Here is a 21,896-nt window from a genome sequence, read left to right as displayed (position 1 = left end):
AAGAACGCTACACTCAAGGTTATCCCATTATAATGCGCTAGGTAGGCAATATTTGGCAACCCATATAATAGCAAACTTACATTACTATCCATCCATTAACACTCCTTAAATGGTAACTGAGTTATGAATCCAGTCTTACTTGGTCAAACTAAAGCTAAAAATCCAAGTTGAAATTGCAACAATTGATGATGGACATGGTGAGGTGTGTTGTGTACAGTGAAGGGCCATATATTGAACTACCTTCGTTCAGGAAGCAACTTCTGAAAATGGAAGGATCTGCGATTGGGGTGATTCAATTCCAATATATTGAGGTGGAAGAATCCAACGTCAGAGCTCTCTTGATCAGACTTCATCAAGTCAATTTGACAGTCTATTATACGTATTCTACACCTATTTCAATGATTTTCACAAATTAGGAGGGGAGGACTCCTGTCATTATTATCTTCATTCGCTTTAGCTGCATGACTGAATATAGGACATGCTCATCTGAAGTTAAATTACAAAGCTTCATATTGCTCTTAAGATAAATAAATTCAACTAACAGTGAAGCTAGTTGTTCATTTAATGCTGTTACTGTCATGATAACTAATATTTACCGTATCAAAATACTAATTCCCGCACGATGCAAATGACTAATAAACGGTAGGCAACTGTCTAGATGGGTAAATCATTCGCGACATACATCAATAGATTTAGTACACTGATGCAGTAAACAAAAGAACTAATTGAAGATCGCATATTTGCATTGACAATTATTCACAGCATCAAGAATGATGGCAAGTTGGAAACAAAACTGGGGGACTCTTCGAGGGTTCACTCGCAAAATCATTCCAATTACTATACGAGCAATCTGTGTATACGGAGGAACAAGAGATGCACCTACAAAAGATATTTGACACACTCAAACCAAAAATCTTGGGAATACAATACCGAACCAAGAAACAGCCTCTGACAAATCTGCAGTTTTTCCCACATCTGAGTGAAGCATGTACATAATACTCGCATTGACTGAACCCAGAAGGCCAGAGAACACATCAACACGACACTTATGATAGATCAGTTTTTCCCACCACTGATTGCAGCATGTACATAATCCTCGCATCGACTGAACCCAGAAAGCACATCGCCCAAAACACCAAGAATATCAAATGCCTCCTGGAAGTTCGTCGCCGATGTCATGCCATCAAGCCACGATAATAGTTTCGAGGAGAAATCTGCCATTTCCTTCACATTTAAAAATCTATCTTTCATGACGACCTCCCAGCCTTCTAACTTTCTGCTCTCATCATCCTCTTCGACATTCTTAGAAGTACCTTGGGTTCTCAAGATGGTCACACTCGATAATTTTTTGACCTTGAAAAAGCGCTGCATCTGTTCTATCAAACCAGTGTAGACAAGCATCGGGTGGATAGTTGAGAATAACTCAACTGACCCCCCAGCCTCAGACGCAGATGCACTTGTACTTCCCGACTCTGGTTTCAAAGCCCCAGACAGATTGCGTGAAGAACGAGGCACAGGCCTACCGTGAGTCCGCTGGATATATGCATGGTATATACCTCGTTGTAAAAAGGAAGAGCGATGCTGCAACCACGACTCATAGGATTCTGAAAGAAGTGAGGTAACCATCATGAATTGGACAGTTTCCTCTGTACCAGCAGAAGTCTGAGTTCCAGCAGTAGTGGAGGCTCTGGATTCTGATGCGGGAGAACTTAAATAAGTTGAGATAGACTTAATCATGATATGCCGCTGAGAAGAATCATGATCAAGAAGGTGACGAGCCATTTGCATCATGAAAGGCAAAAATCGAGCATTACTCTCTTTTCCACCACCTCTGCAATCTGCACTAAATGAAGCACCAGTTGCAAATCGAGCAAGCATCTGCAAGTCACCCAAAAAAGATTTGTATTTGCATCAACAGTCTATATTGCAAGAACCTTCACCTATCTCATTGTCCAAAAAAAAACCACTAATCCCTCAGACCCCATCCACAAAGAAAGGGAATGATAAAAAAAAAAAAAAGGAAAAGAAGAAGGGGGGGGGGGGGGCAGGAGCTGAGATATGTAAACATGGAAAGGAATAACGAAAAATGGCAGCTCACCAGAACAATGTCATAGGTTAACAACCGGAGCCGACTTCCATCAGCACGTCCAAGAGCATTGAGGTAATCCCAGTATTGATCAACATAGCGTATATATTGGCCCATTGGTACTGATGGACCTCTCACTGGGAATAGATTATTGCATAGTGTCTCGTTGTTTCTTAGGGCCGCTCCGTCCCATTCTTTTTTAGGATTCTTTAAGGCTGCATCTGCCCGTTTAGCCTCCTGATGGCACTGAAAATGTATGATGTTGAAATGGCTGACTGTTGTGTAAACACAGTCTCCACGAGCATTTCCAGAGCTTCCAATACCAAGGTTAACCCGTTTACTATAAGTGTATACGCCAAGCAAGTCTGTAGGGCGCAAGCGGTAGCCTTCACGACAAACCATGCAAGCCAATCCTTCCTCGTCCTCGTCCTCAACATCTTCCAAACCTTTCAAGACCGGTCGCGCAACAACAATACGTTCACCACCATCTGGGGACAGTTCTTGCCGCATACCAAGTCCCTGGTATAGAAAATGAAAAAAAGCTCCATAGTTATGATATTGGCAACTGAAACAACTTTAGAGGATCTATATCTCAATTAGATATTAGATGTTGATCCTGGACAAATCTCTAAGCTTCAGTAAACAGAACTCAAGAAACACATGAATGTAAAGAAGCATATCGTGCCACTAGACCAAAAGATATTTTTACAAGAGAACAATTAGATGCTTGACAGAAAACATATCAGAGTTAAAAGATCAAGTTGGGGAAAATACCACAGCTGCTACCAAGAAAGTGAAAAATTACCAAATGACATGCTGTGCCACAGAACTATTCTCTGTTTGAGCATCTGCATATAACAATATGAACTGCCTATGCACGTTAAAGGAGTCCTAGGTTCAACTTCAATTGCTTCCTAAAAGATAGATACTGTTGCTAAGCTTCTCTACTATCTCTGCAGCATCTCAATTATCTTTCTCAGTTCTTACATAAAAAAACTGAACTTATATCTCCCAGTTTAAACATATATTTAGTAACATGTTTCAGGTACTTAGATATATTCTAAGTATTACTCCTGTTATGTCTATTCCCCTCGGATCTCTAGTGCGGGGAAATGCTTTGATGCCAAAGAGGAGACTATTGATATGCAATTTTCCTGGAAGACGCTTTCAAACCAAAGAGGAGGCTATTGATATGCCATTTTGCTGGGAAGATTTGACCATAAAATATGCTTCAGATGAAAATGGTAGTCTTTTATCATTACTAAGCAACAGATCAAAAGTATTAAGCCAAGACAAAGATGAAGACGCAAAGGACATTAACAAACAGCATAGTGGAGCGAAGTGCAAGTAGTATGACAAGGAACCTGCAGCAATTCTGTTCTCTTCCTCAATGCTCGTCGCCTCATCTCATCCCGCGTTGCATGACGTAGTTGGTGAACTTTCTCGGCTAAGAACCCATCACCTTTTCCCTCCTTATCAGAAAGTGTGTCCAACAAGTTTTCAGCCCTGGCTCCAATCTCATTTTCACCTGAGACACCCTCCAAAGCATGAAGCAATGGCAAGATTCCTCCTTCATCTATGCACTTTTGAGTGGCCAAATGGCCCATGGACAAACCCCTCAGCATGGATAAAATAAGAGGAATAGATGGGAGCTTTAAACCCGATGCCCACTCCACAGTTGATTTGAAACCAGCCTGTCCAGTGAAAGCAAAACATTCTTTTAGATGGCTGACTGCAGCCCCAGTAATCCCCTTTTCCAGTATAATATCCTTCAACCTCTCTCCACAGGAACTTGTCTTGAGCGATTCTGAAACTCTAACAAAATTCTCCAGGGTGTATTTTTGCTTTGAGGCTTGCTGCGCAATTGTTTCATCTTTCATATTGTCTTCGTAAAGTTTTTGCAGCCTATCAAATTCGCACCAATTCTGCAAACACGGCTCAAAATGCTGTACAAGAGCTTCCATTGCTGCAGGCTCCCCGTAAGTCAAGTAAGGCAATATTCTTGCAACCATCTCAGTGTTCCTCTGCTGCTTATTTGACTTTTTAAGTCCAGACGGATGGGATAATCTTTCAAGGAAAAGTAGTACAATTTTCTTGGCCTGTTCACCAGCACCTGCTTCATCACTGGAGACTACATTAACGCCTGGAGTAATGCTGATGTTATCACTCTCATTTGCTTCTAGCGTTAAGCTCTCTACAATCAAAAGAATACCCTCAGCTGGTTCCATAGCATCCACAAAGAAAGCACGCCTAGCTGTCTCAAGAAGTAAGCCTAAAGCACCCAGCTTTAGCAATGCTTTTCGGTTTTCTCTTATCTTGCAACAAAGCATGAGCAAATTAAGCACTGCAACCAACTGCTCTTGATTGGACTTGAAATCATCTTGCAAACGCTGCAAAATAAACCAGTAGAAAGACATGAACAAGGTCATAAACAGAATGTCATTATCCATTCATCACCAGTATGTAATTTGTTTAAGCTACAGAAATGAATATCTTTCTTGGGGAGTTTCTTCAACTCAACATCCCAAAATACACCCCACTTCCAACAAGAGGAAATAAAACTGAAAGAAAAAAGAATATCAGACAACAAAAGAACAACTAGAAGGAAAATGAGCTACATGTCTAAAAAGAATAACCTGCTAAAGTTTGGATCAATACTTTTACCTGAACCATCCCTAAAAGAATTTCCAGTCCACCACATTCCCGCACTGCACCAGCTATGGCAAACTCCACCTCTGGATCTTGGGTCTCCTCTCTATCCTCATCAATTTCTTTAATCATGGGCTCAGTAGCTTCACCATCTAATCCCTGAATAGAAGATAGGGGAACTGTTAAGTGTATCAAAGAAGCTATAAGAATGCCGATTAAGCATAGACGTAAATCAAAATTTTGAAGGACAAAAAGAAAAGAAAAAAGAACATAACAGAAAGCCATGGGCAGAACCATTTTTTCTTTTAAGGTTTCATCAAGTACATTCTACAATAAAATGGCAGCAAAAAGAACAAGAGAACCTGTAGTCGGTAGGTCACTGTCATTGGGGGACAATCTCTGCCTGATACAGCAGCACTGGAAGAAAGTGAAGTTGCCGCGGCAACTACACTTGCAGACTGACTACTGGATTTCTTCCACACTTGCTCAAAGACTTGAGCAATACTCAAATCTAAAGAAATAATATTCCCAGCTACTAGCAATTCCATGCCATAATCATCTTCAATAAGACCTAAGAGATCAAGCTGTTGGCAGATTTTATTTTTGACATCACGCATCAATGGACCAATTTCAGCACTTGAATATGGATTCTTTGTCATCGATCCCCTGATAAATTCTTCCTGTGTATGAGCCTTGTTCAAGATCAAAAGATACACAGGCTCTGGTTTTGAGGGGCTAATCAGATTGCAGAGCTGCTCCAAGATGAACTGCTTGTAAAGACAAAATAGAACAGTGTAAATCCACTGATTAAAATACTATGCACCAAACAGATAGTGGAGGAAGACGTCGAAATGACTCCCTATATAACCAAAATATATAGGAACCCAGGCAGTTAGTATACTGCAAAAGAAAAAGTAAGGACTCTGCTCTGCCTTATAAAATGGGTCCTTCCCAATATCAACTAAAGAGCAAATATTACAGCATTGTACTTTACACTAACAAAAGATGTGAACTGATTCTCATCTGGAGCTGGGAATATCTGATGCAGAACCTTGAGAAGAAAGAAATTCAAGAGATCATGGACAATCTCTTGAAATTACCATCCTTAATTAAGTAGCTTGGCATGTACAATCTGATTCTCCAGCAAAAGAGGAAATAAGATCTCCTACTCACTTTTCTATTGTGTGCCCAAAATAAACCGAAGAAGAAACCAAAAAAGCAATAGTTGGAAATCACTTCAAAGACCAGAACACTTTACTAATATTGCAACTTTTTTCTTTCGGGAAAAATTAAGAAATTCATTACGTACCAAAGAAGTTCGCCCTCTATTCTCATCTCCGTGAATTTGTAGACCAGAGATGCATGCCTGGATGAACTGACGTTTATTTTCATTACTTTCTAGCAAAAGACTATCAAGAAGATCTTTGAGAAGTCTATTACAGTCATTTATTAGTTTTGTCTTCTGCACAACCAACCCCCTAATCACAATGAGAGCCTCAAGAACCTCGGAAAGCAAATGCTCTCTCATGAATCTACAAGTGAACAGTCAAGAAAGATTGATCAGCAAATATGTCAACAGTGAATAATTCAATATATTAAGGATGTGAAGACTACTTGCCTGGATCTGATGCTTGGAACCTCCAAAAACTTGCCAAGGAGCTCGATAAGTTTATGAAGAATAAAGCCCTGAGATATGTCAACATGCAGGCTCCTCTCCAACTTTTCAACATTAACCAGTTCCTGAGTGATCAACTTGCATATTGTTGTCAAGCAACTACGCACCGTCAAGAAAAGACGAGCATCCTCTGTGTCTATCATTTTAAACAGCAGTTCAAAGTACTCAGCAGCATTTTCTCCAGCAGCAAGAGTTGCCGATAACAAAGACATGAGCAAGTTTAGCAAGCGAAACTGTCGTGATGAACTCTGGCCACAGAGTAAACTAATCAACATACACATCTCTGACCTAATAGACTGCGAACAAGCACTCAGTATGAGTTCTGTAACCCATGAGCCCAGTTCAAATGATGATATCTCATTTCGAGCTGTCTTTGAAACACGTCGCTTCCACTTGAGAAGATATTTCAGCGCCAGGTAGTCCTGCCTCTGAAGACGGGATCTTTGACCACTTTTCCCAGCCTGAGAAACCTTATACTGTCGCCTCACAAAGTCTAGATAGGAGGCTCCTTTTTCCCACTCTGAATAGCTTAACAGTTGTATATCTTGAGCCTTCTGAGAACCATTCCAACTTTTCTCTGACGACTCTGACATTGACTTACTACCACTAACAAGGCTGTTAGACCCAGAAACATTTGAACTGTCATCTTTCACTTGCGTGACATGAGAAGATTTTCCTGCTCCTTGCTCTTTGTCAACACCATCAGGCTTTGGAGGAGTACAAGCCTGAGATATGATCCTCAGGCAAGGAAGAATCACATGTTCAGATATTGCAGGATGTTTAGCTCCCACCTTGATAGATGCAAATAACAACTGGAAAACGACCCTTAATCTTGATTCCCAGAATTCATCCGACAATGAACACACATCAGAAAGCAGGGACAACTCTTCACGTGTAGCCAACGCGATGTCCATGGAGCGGTGATGTTCAAGGCAATACATTACCTTCTTATGTATTAGACTGTTCAACTCAGCTACCGCATTAGTGTCACCCTCAGAGAAGGCACAAAGAGCTCCTCTAGCTTGGACACGAGCGGTTTTGGGGCCCTGATGGATGTTATTTTCGAACAGCTCAGACAGAACACCAGCAGCAACAAGTTGCTTCTTGGATGCTGGATTTTTTGATAGCACCTGTAATATCTCCAAGCATTGGGTGACAAAAGTGGAAGCACAACCATAGCAACTGTTAGGTACCCTCGAAACAACAAATCTGGAGGCTGGACCAACATTATCTGATTGTTTCTGATGTAAGTAATTCATCAAAACTCGCCTCAGACCTTGGAGGGTCTGAACACTCTTACTGACAGAATCAAATGCTGCTTTGCATTTCTCACCATAAAGGACACCAAGAAGAGCAATTTTACGGTTTATCTTGCATGAAGGTCCAGGCAAAGAGACCATCATTTGTTGAACCGAATCCTTCTGCTGAGAATCCATCTCATTTTCACCAACACTAGACACAATCTTCAGCAAAGGTTTTTTGAATCCCAAAAGCTGCTGATATCTACGATGAGCATTTTCCGACTCTGCCTCTATTGCAGTCAATCCCCTCTTCATGTCTTCTTCATTTTCCATGCTATCAAAAGTGAAACTTGGCTTTGCCATAAAATTAAATTCAAAGCGACCATATTTGCTGTACCCACACTCATTGCATAAGAAGGAATCAAGATTTTCATAGTTGATGTTCCTGCACTGTCTGCATTGATAAGCATTCTCATGACAATTACTGCAAATACCGTGCTTATCAGTCACAGCCCGACTGCAACGGGGACACTGCAACGGCTCGAGGGACAAAGCTTGAAGATTTTCATAAAATGAATCCAATTCAATCATAAAATTACACGCTGTAATTGGGATGGCAAAATCAACTTTCAGCTCAGTTTGATTAAAAGCAAGATGGCAGCTTTTAGCACGCTTCCAAAGGGACCAATTGTTTTTCAACTCTGACAAGTCAGCCACAGGCCTGTTATTGTAATAAAGGTTTAGAACTTTCACTGACTTGGATTTACGAGCATCATGAACATTCATTGCCACACTCTGAATGGTGTAGCTACCAGTACATTTCACTATGATGCGGTTGTCAGTAAACTTCGTTTCTGACTTCAAACTTTCAAGCTTCATCCTACTATACGGAACCTCGGGGGAGCTGCAGGCTACACAAGGCTCACTCTCAAGGTAGTAACCGTCAAATTCCACCAATCCACTCAAAGTGTTGTATATTCGAGAATTTGGATGGTTCGCCAAAAGCTCGTTTTGTGAATGAAGTGTCTCAAATATGCAATTAATCACATCGGCAGTCAAGCATTTGTCAACAACTTCAGCACTCTGTAGCTTCGCACCATGATCAGGGACCTTCCCTAGCAAGAATGTAACAAGTTCTGTATATTCAATGATGTTCTGCCCATACATTGGTAAAGATTTTACCTTCTCCAAAAGTGCAGTTAACAATGTTTCTCTGAATACCGGGTTCCCGTGATGCCAGACACCGAGGAGAACTGATTTGGATTCTGAGCGCACAGAGCTTGAATTCCATTCCAATAAAAAGCAGTCAATAAATTGTTTCAACACATCACCACCTTTTCCAATGAAAACATCAACCACTGCTTCCATATCCAACTGAGTTTTCTCAACACCGGATTCACTGTCTTCCCCCTTCTTCTTCTTTTTATATTCAGGAGCTTGTGACCCTAACTTACTCACAGTTGTTCCAGCTTCCGCTACCTCAGCTTTCTGTGATGAGTGTGTGCTATCTTTCCCAGTATAGAAGGCCAGATTCAGAAGCTTCAATGCCTGAATAACACACTCTTCCCCAAAATAAAATATTCCATTCAGAAGGAAAGGAAGAAGATCACCATGCCTTAAACAATACTTTTGCCAATTTCGAGGACGAGCTGCAGCCACTTCAGCCATGGTCGTTAGGCACCTTACTATCTTCACACTTCTTTCATATGAGATAGAACTTTGAAATCCACCAGATTTATTTATGTGCTTATAGAGCTTTTTAACTTCAGTTGAGAACTGCCAAGAGTCTCGAACACTGTAGTAGTGTGTCTTACTACCACAGAGATGCAGAAAAAGCCTCCTGGCGTACCTTCTAACATAACTGGTGTTAGGATTGTTGATATAGCTGCACAGGACATCTTGATATCCATCTAGCTTCAAATCCTTACCAGAAATCATCTTGTGGATCTTCTCTTTCTCCCCAGCCTTGTCGTGCTTTTCTGGTCGTATCAAGCTGTAGAGCAGACGGAAAGTGTTCTCCAACAACAGCCTATGGTAGTCCACAAATATGTCCGCACGGTGTGATTTTGCATACGAGTCTGAAAAGAATGGAGAGAAGTTACCCGCAGGCACTTCCCTACGGATTGTCAACAAAGCACCACAACCAGAAGCGGTGTTCAACCCAGAAGATGCATCTGTGCTAATAGGTGGAGATTTAAAAACTTGAGTTAGCTCCTGTAGAATGTTCATCAGATAATTGACAAATGCTTGCTGCCTAAGATAGCTACAAGCACGAAGTAAATGGGAGATAAAGTCAATTTTCTCTTGACCATCTAAGGTAGGTGAAGCAGCAACACAAGTGGAAGGTGAGATATGCAAGGCAGCTTTGTCATGCGCTTCAGTCACACCACCAGATTTAGTTGCCGAACCATCAGTTCCTGGCTGGTGCCAGTTTCGCAGCATTAAGGTAAAGAACATAAGTACCAGGATTGTAACTTCTCCAAATGGGGTACGGCTTCTGGCTACGAAAGGTTTATTCAGATTTATCTCATCCAAAAACCACTTTATCAAATTCTCCAACCCTATGCTTTCAGGTTCTGAACTGTCAGCAAAGGGTCCACCAACCGCTGAAGACAATCTGTAGAAGAGCTGCATGACTGGAATAGCCCCAGTTCCTGAAGTGGTTTCCATCCATCCTTTCAGTTGCTCAAGTAGTTCAGAAAGAAGAAGAGAGTTAACAGCTCTTTTGGATGCAGAAATAGTAACAGGATCAAGTATCGACGGTGAAAACTCTTCTGATTCATTTGGTTCCAACTCGTGGATTGATGGCGCAGAATTTTGCACACCAACATCAGATGCAACTGTCAACAACCCTGGATCACTTAAATCATCAGTAGAGAAATGAATTTCACTTCCCTCACCACCAAATGTTTCCACTTCAATTGGAATAGCTGTCATAGGATGATCTCTAGAATGTGGTGGTGCGAGACGGTCTGCATCTAGCACTTCATAGCATGCCTCACACAAATCGAAATCTGGGCAAACAGTACAGTGCCATCTTCGCCTTAGGATAGGAACAGTAGAGCAACCATCGCAACAGTATTGAACAGATGATGTGATGGAGTCTTCTTCAACCATGACCTGAGTACTTCCACTAGCTCCAGCGGAAGCATCAACTCGCGTAGGAACACAGGAAGGGTTCTCCACATCATCAGTACCTATCATTGTTTGCTTTGGGAACGGAACCTGAAGGAATCTTGAAGATATAGCCAAGCTGGAACCAAAGAATAGAAAATTTGGAGACATAAACAAATGAAAATGGGAATATCACAGCTATGCTTTCACAGAAATTGGTTCAAGAGCTATTAACAACCTGCTGGAAGTTTGAACAGCCTCATTGGTAGAGAACAACAGTTTCTTAAACAATGAAACAGCAGGAGCAACAGAAGACCTGCCTCCGTCTTTTCCATGCAATGCTAAGCACTCGGCGTAACAGTAAATAAGTTCGACGGACGATACAACAATATTGTTCATAGTCTGTGTGTCAGGTTGCTCTATGTCTAAAATTCCCCAAAGGACGTGCATAAGTCCATCAACCACTTCAGAACCTACATTCAAAAGAATAAATAAAGAATTGCCCAAGGGAGCCCCAAAATTTGTTTTCTGAAGGTAAAATTCTCAACTGCAGCATAAATGTCGGCGAAGGTCAGTAAACCATGCAGAATAAACATAACAATCGCTCCCCATATAGAAGACAACAGTGATAAGAGCACATGTGAACAAACAGATTTTGTTTGGGGGGGGGGGGAAGAGAGAGGGTGCATGAGCACAAGGGAGGAGGGGTTCAAAATTAGTGAAAGAAACAATGCCCTAACTTCATTATTTTGACCCTACTCAGATGGTACCCCGTCCAAGGGCTAGGAAACACTGGACTCTATTATAAAGAGTAGCTGTAAGCAAAAAGAACAAGAAAAAGTACCATTCATCTCAAGAAAAGAGGCAAGGTTTGAGCGACGATGCAGCGCAATCTTGGAAACCACGCGCATCTGTGCAGTAAATTCCTCAATTATCCACCCAGCAGCGGTCCCATCCACACCAAGTTTTGATGAGAGCATGGCAGTGGATTTCACGACACCAGCCAGGCGCATGGCATCCTTAACCTATTCAGATACAAATTTCCGGTCACAATAAAATATTTGGCATAAATAGAGAAAAAGCAAGATTAGTTCACTCATTTCACACATATAGTCTGGGCAGTTACTTGGTAATATATCTCCCTCTTTGGGAAGACGGCTTGCAGGACACGATTGGCAGCTGCCTGCAACAAAGGCTCTCTGTCACTTTCAAATATAACTTCTAACAAGGGCTTGCACCTCAATTTGCTCAGCTCCACCTTAGCTTCCTCAACTTTTGAGCATCCTTTCGGTTTGCACAAAGAGTAGATTCTTGACAAGAGCTTCAATCCAGCAGCCACAACCAGCTCCTGCAGTGGTGCAGACTGTGTTGCACGGCACTTCCTCCTAGATCCAGCAGGCCACGAATTACAACCAAGTACACGTGCCTCCATGTCCAGAACAGCATCCATCTTTTCTTTCCAACCAAATTCATCCTTAGCTCGGCCATAAATTTCTAAGGAGTCTATTCGGGGTAAAGCAGCTCCACTGAATGTTGGTCCAACAGATACTGTAAATTCTTCATCAGCAAGAAGTGATTCGGCGACTGTAAATGCAATATCATACCAAGAACGCATTCCCTCATCTAATTTTATCACTCTCTGAAATACAGTGATCTCAGAAGGAATGTGATTCGCAGATGTGTTACCCACATGCAATCGCAGACCGACCATGACAAGGTCGGGATTCGAATTGGAAACAGTTATCTGGAAAAATGGCACACATTATAAAGCTGAAATATACAGAGCTATGATCCAGATTCCTAAGTAAAGTGCTAGATACTAGTTCAAAGAAAAAAACGACAACGACGACAAAAAGTGGAACATTGGGGGAAGTAAAAACCAAAACCAGAGAGCTCACAGGAATATCCAAGTAAGAATACTACTGTATTAAAATGTTAGTATTTCTCTCCTTGAAGATAATAACCCCTCATGAAAAAAGGTAGAGATGGATGAAAAGTGATTCCTAATTGTGTTATCCACATTGCCAAAAGAGCTAAAACTGATGAATTCATATTCCTGGAATGATCCTAGTTTACTTAGCCCCAAGTTTACCATATTCTCCAAAAGGAAAGGATGAATGCATATTCCTGGAATGATCCTAGTCTACTTAGCCCCAAGTTTATCATATTCTCCAAAAGGGAACAATAAGTTCTTAAAAGTTAAAACCAAAGTTCACTAACATCACCAGTTCAACTCACTTCTGAGAATACCAGCTAACATATTCATATGTTTATTCAGCTCTTCCCATCAATTATTACTTACATTTTTTATCCTAGTTGATAAAAATATGAGTTTGCACAATGCTTCTTGACAAACAGATCTGAAGCAATTACAAAGTGAAATTGAAGCAATTGCAATGTCAGAACTGCAAAGATGCACAGAGCATCTGTTAAATGAAAAGCATGGAGAAGGGTAAGTTATACGTGCATCTTTTACACCAGAACATTATCAACTTTGTTCAATCACTTGAGTGCAAAGGAACATACCCTAGAAGCTAGAAAAAGGCTACACTAAGCATTTGTAATAATTGGTTTCATTGCTATCCCTGGTATAGAAAATGGCAATATGGTTATGATTAGTGCTGAACTGGTTTAGCGTACAGTGGATAATGGTGATGCTACACCGTTGGGCCTACGGAAGAAAGACGAGAAGACGCGAAGTATGGGATGTTGCCTGACTAGCTCTTATGTGGGTTACATGGAAAGAGGAAAGAAGAGCCTTTGACGGTGTGCAGAATGGCTTTGTAGATACAAAGAATAACCTCTTGCTTCTTGTTTCCTTTAGGTGCACCCATGAGTGGTTCCAGTCTGTACAGAAGATAGGTTGCACTCATAAAGATCCATTTTATGTGTAGGCTCTCTACTTGGTATACTTTTTTGTACAGAAAGCTTTTCATATTAATGAAATTATTTTACCTTATCCCAAAGAAAACAGTAAATGCAATCACACAAACAATCATATTCAACTCAATGGATTCGTTTAATCTTAAAGTGGATCCATATAAATGCATGTAAGCCTTACTTCTTGGTCTCGTCCACCCTTCACCTGGCACTCTCTTTCCAGCAAATAACCTTAGCTAAAAATTTATCAAAACACTAGCACTTCAAGTCACTTAGAATTCAACAGGCAAAAGCAGGGATAACAACCTCATATAATCATGCTCTCATCTCTTCCCTCCTGGTTTGTGTAGTCAGACCACCAAACACAAAAGTTGGGACAGGCAAAATCACTTAACTCCGGCTTTGACATTTTCATATGCGAAAGATTTTCCACTTAAAGAATGAATCTCAAACAGTCATGTCCAGAGAGAGGAAAATTTAATGAATTAGGAGACAAATATAACAGAAACAACAAGAAAGTAATACCTTGAATCCTCCGGGGTTAGGACTCTCTAAAAATCCATCTTCAGAAGCCAGGGTTTGTTTAGCTAACTCAGAGTCACCATTCCTTATAGCATCACTGCTCAGCTTCACATCTTGCGTTATACACACAGTTTTCTCAAAAAAATCAAGTGGAAATTCTGGTTTTGCACCTCCATAAGCCTTGTTATTGAGTATCCCAGGGCCAAGCTTTTTAACCTTATCACTGATGGCACTGACACCAGAGTCTACACCAGCAGGAACATGTGAGTATATCTGAAGGCTTCCATCTTCATGTAAAACAAGACAGTGGATTTTGTCTTTTGACAAAGGCTTATAAGTGGCAACCCCTACAACAGGAGAAGCTGAACCCACTGAATGTCGCAAGTTCTGTACGAGTACTTGATGTTCACCAAACGAGACAGCACATGCGGCATTTGAATTCAAACTTGAGAAGGAAACAAACAAAGCACTGCCACCAAATAAATCTCTCCACCGGTGCAATCCTGCTGGCCGATGTTTACTGTCTGTTTCATTCTCCAATATGGCAGAGACCTCAGTTAGAGAAGTTGCATCTGGATTTACTCGGCCAACCAAGGTGGTCCCATCTTGTAAGGACAGAAAGAGCAAACGATGCATTGATGAAAAATATAAGGAGGAACCTTTCGCGTGTCTCTCTTTACCCTCGATTTGCATGATTTCCTTCAACGGCTTGGCCCCAACATTCCCCTTTGTTGACAACTCCAACCTGTACAAGCTACCATGTTCTGAAAGGACAATCAGAAACATCCTACCCTGTGAAGCCACAATGAGTGCAGCATCCATAATCATGCCATCAGGCAAAGTGAAATAGTGCACAGGACTAATGTTGTCAAGGGATAAATCATATATTTTAACAAATTTGTTGGTGACCACCATTAGCTGAACTTGAGATCCAGGGACCCAGTCTACATGTTTGATATAAGCACCTTGTAGAGCGAGTTCAATGGCTAAACGATCGCTCACCTCACCTCGATGATTTACTGTGAGAACCTGGCAATCTTCATAGCCAGCCACCGCAAGGTAATTTTCCACAAGTGGATTGAAAATGAGATTTACAATTTCAAAACGGACAACATTCTTAGAAAGAGGCTTCACATTGGTCTTGTCTGCAGTCACAGGAGCAACAGTAGCTTGTCCAATAAGCTGTCCAACATCAAATATGGCTACCTTGTCACCCTCTCCAACAGCAAGCCGACCTCGTGTGCTAACACTGAGCAAAGATTTAACAAGAGAACCACTAGCCAAGTGGGATTTAAGTTCTTTGGCATTTGAATAATCAGCCTTTATCTTCAAATCTAACGATCCACTTTTATATGCTTTCTTCAATTGCAAAAGATCAACACTGTTACAAAGTACTTTCTCATTACCCAGGAAAATTTTCCTCTCTCTCGAAAGGCTAGAATCTCTCCGGCTTGTAATAGAAGGCAACAGTGAAGAGCAAAGTCTCACAACACAACTTTCAAGATCAAGTTCGTCTAATAAGATCGGCATCCCATCTTGAAGGTCCTTTGGAATAGACATCTTGATAGAGTTGTCTGCTTCCACCAAAACATCCTCATCAATATCTGAATCACTGTCAGGAAGTTGATCTCCATTTTCCGTGAAAGGCAGAAAAGACTGGAAGTTACTAGCACCACGACTGGCTGCGTTGTTGCTTCCAGCAAATTTTCGAGGTTTCAGACATTGACAATTGCTACCACGAACACCTCCTGCACCACAGTCACAGAAGAAGCGACTGGACCTAGAATAAACCACACGATGACCTCTGTGACAAACTTTTGCACAAACAGAGCAACAGCCTTTGGACACAGTCAGATCACATGTATAGCAGAAGTACCAGTGTTGCTCCATAAAATTGCTACCACTAGATGTAAATGTACAAACTTTAGAGGCGAGGGCCCTTTCACTGTTATTATCTTCCTCTTCATCCTTGTCCAGGCTACCGTTCTCGCCATCAGATGTTCCATCATCCTCGTCTTCATCAACAGAAGTTGCATCACACTCAATTGCGGACGCACCTTGACTGGAAGAAAGGACCACAGCATCAGCATTCTTCCTGGAACATATAGATCTAGTAGGTGCAGACCCCACCGCTGAACTACTGCTAGGGATAGACTTTACTAAAGATCGTTCAGTGGCACTTTTGGCAGAGCAGCAATCACTCAAGACACTTGCAAAGAAACCAAAGAGATACTTCAGCCCTTGAAGCAGATTCTCATCATCAGCCAGCTTCTCAGTCAGCAACATCGTCTGCCGCATAAGTTGCTTGATTAAATTTTCACCTCCAGAAAGCTGAACAAGAAAATTGAAATAACATTTGGCAACAGTGAACTCAAATAGCAGAAAAGCCTTATCAAGTGAAATCAGCATAGATTTCACCAAATGCTTATGTAGTTCCTGTGAAAGGATTCCAGAGGACGGAGACAACAGGCATGTGATAAAATTCATAGTTGATTCTCTTAGAGAAACTGAAGCTCCTGTTGCACATGCAACTCCACTAGATTCTTCAGTCACAGATCCTAAAAGCCTGGTTTCAAGCCACTTTGACAGGTAGACCATGTCCATGTGAAGGAACTTCTTCTGCAACTTCTCTTTGACATGAGCATACATATCTCCAGATAAAAGATCAACAAAAAAGTTGAGAACCCTTATAGAGACCTGCTCAGAGTTGCATCCGTCTAAAGCATCAACAAGAACCAACAAATCACCGCGTTGTGAACCATAAAGATCCTTTATCTGTTTGGAGCCGTCCTCAAGAGAGAGAAAGTATTTCAAAACCCCAGTACCAGAAGGCTCTCTTTTTAAGCTATCAACAATATCAATTACCTTGACAATCAGAGCTTCATAAATGCCACTAGTATCTCCACCATCTCTCTCATTGACACACCTTAAAAACTCCTCCATGTGCTTTAATACGAATAAGCTACTGTAGTCAACTCCTCCAGAGCCTTCGGTCAACCGTTGGTAAATAGCATTACATTTTCCATGAAGGTCTTCAAATATACTGTCACACTTGATCCTACAGACCAATTCAAGAATCTGAGAGATGGCCTGTGTCTCCAAGTAAAGAACTCCTCCAGCATCAATGACCTTCATTAGCCCATCTATACAATTTACTACTCCTGCAACATTAAGGATAGACGAAAGCAAAGTTCCACTTGGAGGTTGAAGAAGACAGGGGAAGCCATGCAGCAAAGATTCCCATAAGATTTTAGAATGACTTCCTAAAGATAACTTGTCAAGAGCAGTATCCAGCCTTGATAAAGTTCCATAGAGAGGCTTATACTGGCATGGATCAGAACCCATCTTCTCAAGGAGTTCATCCTGCTTGCATTTGTCAAAACCAGCATGCACAAATGACATTGCAGGTGAAAGTCGGTTGGGCGAAAACTGATCACCGTCGATCGTCATAATTAAAGCTTTCTGATAAACTTGTAGGTATCTCTTCAACAAAGATGACAATACTCTAATCAACCGCTCAACTTGATTAGTACCAACTAAAGTAGAAATAACACCTTCAGTGAATGCATAAAATTTGCCATCTCTTGATGTCTGCTCTGGTAACATAGGAACAGCAGAAGCTAGTGCCTTATCCATGCAGTGTCCAGCAGTACCAGCAGTAACCAATGAAAGTGACAGAGATAACCAAGATCCAGCCCTTAGAAAATCCCATCCGAATTCTCCCACATCCTCTGATACGTGTAAATCATGCAACCGATGAATCAAATCCATCAACATAACAGAAAGATGACTGTAGTTAATTTTCCCCATATCACCCGAAAATAATTGGCTAAAGTAAACAAAATGCTCAGCATTTGAGAGTTCAGGAACTTCAGCACTAGTTAGCCAACGATGCAGATGTTCTGAGGTGGATTTCACGACTGGTAGATCCCAACAAAGCACAAAAATGTATCTTTCAAGTATCAGGTCCTCCACTTTTTCAGGTTTTTTACCTTCCCAAAACCTCAGAATCCTGGAAAAAGAGGCACATATGTCATTCCAGGACAAGCCTAGGCATTCTATTGTTGGATCATCTCTACATGCAGATGGAGGAAGAGGTGTGATATCAATCAGATGACTTAGCAAGGCATTGCAGGTAGGTGTTTCTTTAATGAAGCCACCCATCACACCTTCAAACAAAATTGAGACCCAAGATGAGGCACGACTGCCACTGACACGAGGCCTCAATCTTGAGGAGGAGGCTTCCCTCAGCTTGGTCCTGAACTCCAAAAGCAGGGATGATGGACAAACAAGAGGATAAAATAGCATGTGACGAAGCATTACTATCAAACGTGAAACTAATAGAGCCCAACATGACAATTGCGTACTATCAAAACCAGCAGATGGGACAGCAACGGCTTTAAGAGCAGAGAATACCACATTAGCCTGAACAGCCTTTTCATCTTCTGAAGACAGGTGAAAAGCCATTAGCAGTATCTCAACATGAAACAAAGATGGAAGGATCCCCAGAAGCTCGTCCAAGTTAGGACACTTTGAACATATAGTCTTTGCCTTTTCACAGACAAAATCAGCAAATATATTGTACATTTTGGTCCTCAAGCTGCTGCCAGCAGAATCTACCAGACAGACAACAGCATGCGCCAGTAAACCAAGAGTTAGATCATTGTAAAGAAAAGCACCATTTTCAATAACAAGGATTTTCTCGACAAGTGTTTCTTCAACTCGATCAGACAAGGCATGACGCGATAGGAGGTTATGGAACAGATCAAGGCAAATTTCACTGAGATGCCGATAACCAAGTTTCATTTGTTCATTTAGAGCTATCCCAGCATCATGACCTGTTGCTTCAGCATCACATCCTTCGGAGCTAAGTACAGAAAGCAAAATATCAATGTGGTAGCTTGTGAATTTTCTGCACCCATCTTCATATACAGGACCACACCATTCAGGTGATAAAATGCAATCATTCAAAAAACTGAGCAATTCGGTAGCAGCCTGAATGGGCGTGCTGCTTGTATTTGAACTATGTGCAACAGCAGGTTGATCATACCCATCCACAGATCCTGCTGAGCGACCGCCCTCAGAGAAAAGGTCCCCAAAGAGGGCTTCATCTTCATGGCAAGCTGTGTTTTCAGACTCAGAAGTAACAGATGTTTTGGTGACACTGGAACATGACCTCTCCAATTTAGGCTTCAATTTGACACCCTCAGAGTGAAGGAACAAGAGCAGTTGCATCACATTATCCACCCATTGGACTGATGGTGAGAATATTATTCTCAAAAGTTCCTCCACTGAGTACTTCTTCAGCAGGTTGACCTTAGCTGAGTGAACCTGACATAAAGGAGGCTCCAAGAGTTGGCTGGTACTCACACCTTCAACATCGAGGCCCTTGTACTCGAATAGCTGATATGTTCTATTCCTGACGTCTAATATTAGCTTGAGAACATAAACAACCACACGGGGGCAGTAGGCCAAAGGAGGCCTTGGGTTAACAGCACTACTATACTTCCACACGTCAGGATCCAAATGATCCAATATTAAAGCTGCAATGCATGCTTGGATGTTTTGAAATACGTTGGTGTTGCAGAAAATTGTCTGTACAATTTGAATAAACTCTTCCAGCAACAGCATTACTTGACTATCTAAGCCACTCTCAACTGCAGGATATCCACTTACGAAATCAAACGGCAGCTTGAACAGGGTGGGCAATACCTCAGTGAATGAAGCAACAGACCGGAATAACTTGGCATCAAAGTGAGTGTATGAGCTATTTTTAGTAAGACTACCCAGTAACTTGAATACTTTCACACAAAATGAAAATCTCTTCTTCAAATTAGGAATGGCAGATTTCTCATCAGATGGAGCGGGAAGTCTTAAAAGGTCCTTGCAAATAGTAACAAGACGATGAACACACTCCAAATGTACAACTGCCCAATGCTGGGACACATTGATCAATTTATTACAATCATAAGGAACAGACTGCCTAAGAGTGGTTGTATTCACATTGTCAGGGTGCATCCATTCAGAAGCTAACGTCATTAGAAGACTATCAGCTGCTTTCTCTTCCTTTGAACATCTCCCCCCTGCAGAAGCAAACAGAAAAAAGAGAGGTAAAAACACAGATTATAGACCATGTGATTCAACATACAAGGCGGCTTTAAATGGATCCAAGAATACCTTGAAGCATGCATCTCGTACCGCCCTGCCATTTACTACAGTTATCTTCAATTACAGCTATTGGCAACATATCCATGCTAGCATTAGACGAACATGGCTGCAACAGATCAAGCTCTTTATCCGTTTCATCAACTAGTGCTATTTCCAGTAGCTGCAGGATATAGCTCTAAATATAGAGAGAACGCGAACATTAAATATAGCACAAAATATGGTGCATAAACAACAGCCTAACAAACTTAAAGAACAGATTCCACTACAGTAAATCCAATACCTGAAGCATTGAATCATCACTGTTGCAAATCCATTTTTCCAGATAGCATAACGCAAACTCTACAGAAAGCTGAATAGCCGCCACAATTACAGGTTCAACTCGCTCAACTGTAATAATATTAAATTTAAGTCACACGCATAAAATTTCTCGCAAGTATATCCATGAATACATAAATTATAGTGCTAAGAGTACCTGATAAAGATCGAGTGGAGTTGACGAGTGCAAGTGCGAGGGAAGTGACTGCTTGAATCTGCGACTGATCCCAGAATTGAAGCCCTAGCTTGTTGCCATCGCCAGCGACGGGTTCTACGGCTTGCCGGAGAATTGAACAGAGTTTCCGGAACCCTAGATTGAGTGATGAATCAGCGCGAAGTCTTTGAGAGAGATCATCGCCAGATGAGAAAACATCAACGAGCTTGGCGATCTCAGCCATCACTCTGATTATTATCACAGAGAAATCAATCAGAGCATTACAGTATGATTGATCGGAGAGCAAAGAGCTCTCGCGATTAGGGAAGAAATATAGGGTTTGAAATGGAAATGAGATTGAAATATGCACTTACAGTGTAAGATTTTATTGAAGTGAGAGGGTTTAGTAGTTGTGTTGATAATTTTTCTTGGGGAAAATAAAGAAAGTTCCTACGTGTAAATTACTGCCTTATTTCCTCCTGGTAAAGTATGAAAAAAGGAAAATTACTTGTAAAGGCGGTTTAAGGCAAGAAATGGAGAGATGACATTTGGGCATTAGTCGACTTTTGGCATTAGAAAAATGCGACTTTAGAGTAGCCTCCAAGTCATTCTTTGGAATTTCTTTGTCACCTTTTAGGAAAGTGTGCTGCTCGTGTGATTTGTTGTCTAATAATTCAGCATTAAATTGAGTTTCTTTGTTTAAACCGACTTAATCAAAGTTATCTCAAACTTAAGCCTTAAGGTGCAAAATAAAGAGAAACGTCATGCATCCAGAAGAAAACGAAGGCGGCTACAACTCTCCCATCTAGTGCCTGATATTCTTGGTCCGGAATAATTTGGAAATACAATAGTTTATCAAGATAATAGTTCTAGACTCATTTAAATTCGAAAGTGCACCTTAAAAGTTTATCATATCATTTGCTCAACACAACTTCTTGCATCTATCACAAGTGAAATGATATTGCCGTTAACATATAATGTCGTACCATCGTATTTAGCTAGTCGTATGACTTAAGAATGTCTATGTTATTCATTCATGTAAAATGATAATCAAATATATCTAAGTATGTTCCTAAGTCTCTATTAAGGTAT

General features: G+C 41.1%; 1 protein-coding gene across 2 annotated transcripts; it reads right to left on the bottom strand.

Moving 5' to 3' along the window:
• Positions 1–722: 722 nt before the first annotated feature.
• On the bottom strand, positions 723–21,298 carry LOC104234061 (auxin transport protein BIG). Of its 2 annotated transcripts, none has more exons than XM_009787556.2 (14): positions 20,808–21,298; positions 20,616–20,722; positions 20,345–20,510; positions 14,171–20,250; positions 11,892–12,509; positions 11,610–11,790; positions 11,004–11,238; positions 6,354–10,904; positions 6,045–6,267; positions 5,098–5,505; positions 4,751–4,894; positions 3,451–4,476; positions 2,099–2,605; positions 723–1,878 (listed from the first exon to the last, which is right to left on the bottom strand). In XM_009787556.2, exons 1-14 carry the CDS (start codon positions 21,046–21,048, stop codon positions 1,057–1,059), a joined length of 15,309 nt encoding a protein of 5,102 aa, XP_009785858.1. In that variant the 5' UTR covers positions 21,049–21,298; the 3' UTR covers positions 723–1,056. The 2 variants fall into 2 exon arrangements, with proteins under 2 accessions (XP_009785858.1, XP_009785859.1); XM_009787557.2 differs by having other exon boundaries at positions 5,098–5,502.
• Between the last annotated feature and the right edge of the window lie 598 nt (positions 21,299–21,896).

The sequence above is a fragment of the Nicotiana sylvestris genome, chromosome 2, assembly GCF_000393655.2.
Source record: "Nicotiana sylvestris chromosome 2, ASM39365v2, whole genome shotgun sequence".
In the NCBI taxonomy this organism is placed as follows: domain Eukaryota; kingdom Viridiplantae; phylum Streptophyta; class Magnoliopsida; order Solanales; family Solanaceae; genus Nicotiana; species Nicotiana sylvestris.
The sequence above is the reverse complement of the archived record's forward strand: the minus strand, read 5'-3'. Positions and strand labels throughout refer to the sequence as shown.

Coding starts and splice junctions, on each gene's coding strand:
- LOC104234061 (XM_009787556.2), bottom strand. CDS start 21,048: ATGGCTGAGATCGCCAAGCTCGTTGATGTTTTCTCATCTGGCGATGAT. Junction 20,251..20,344: donor TACGAGATGCATGCTTCAAG/GTATTCTTGGAT, acceptor TTGCTTCTGCAG/GGGGGAGATGTTCAAAGGAA. Junction 11,239..11,609: donor CTCTTTTCTTGAGATGAATG/GTACTTTTTCTT, acceptor TTTTGAATGTAG/GTTCTGAAGTGGTTGATGGA.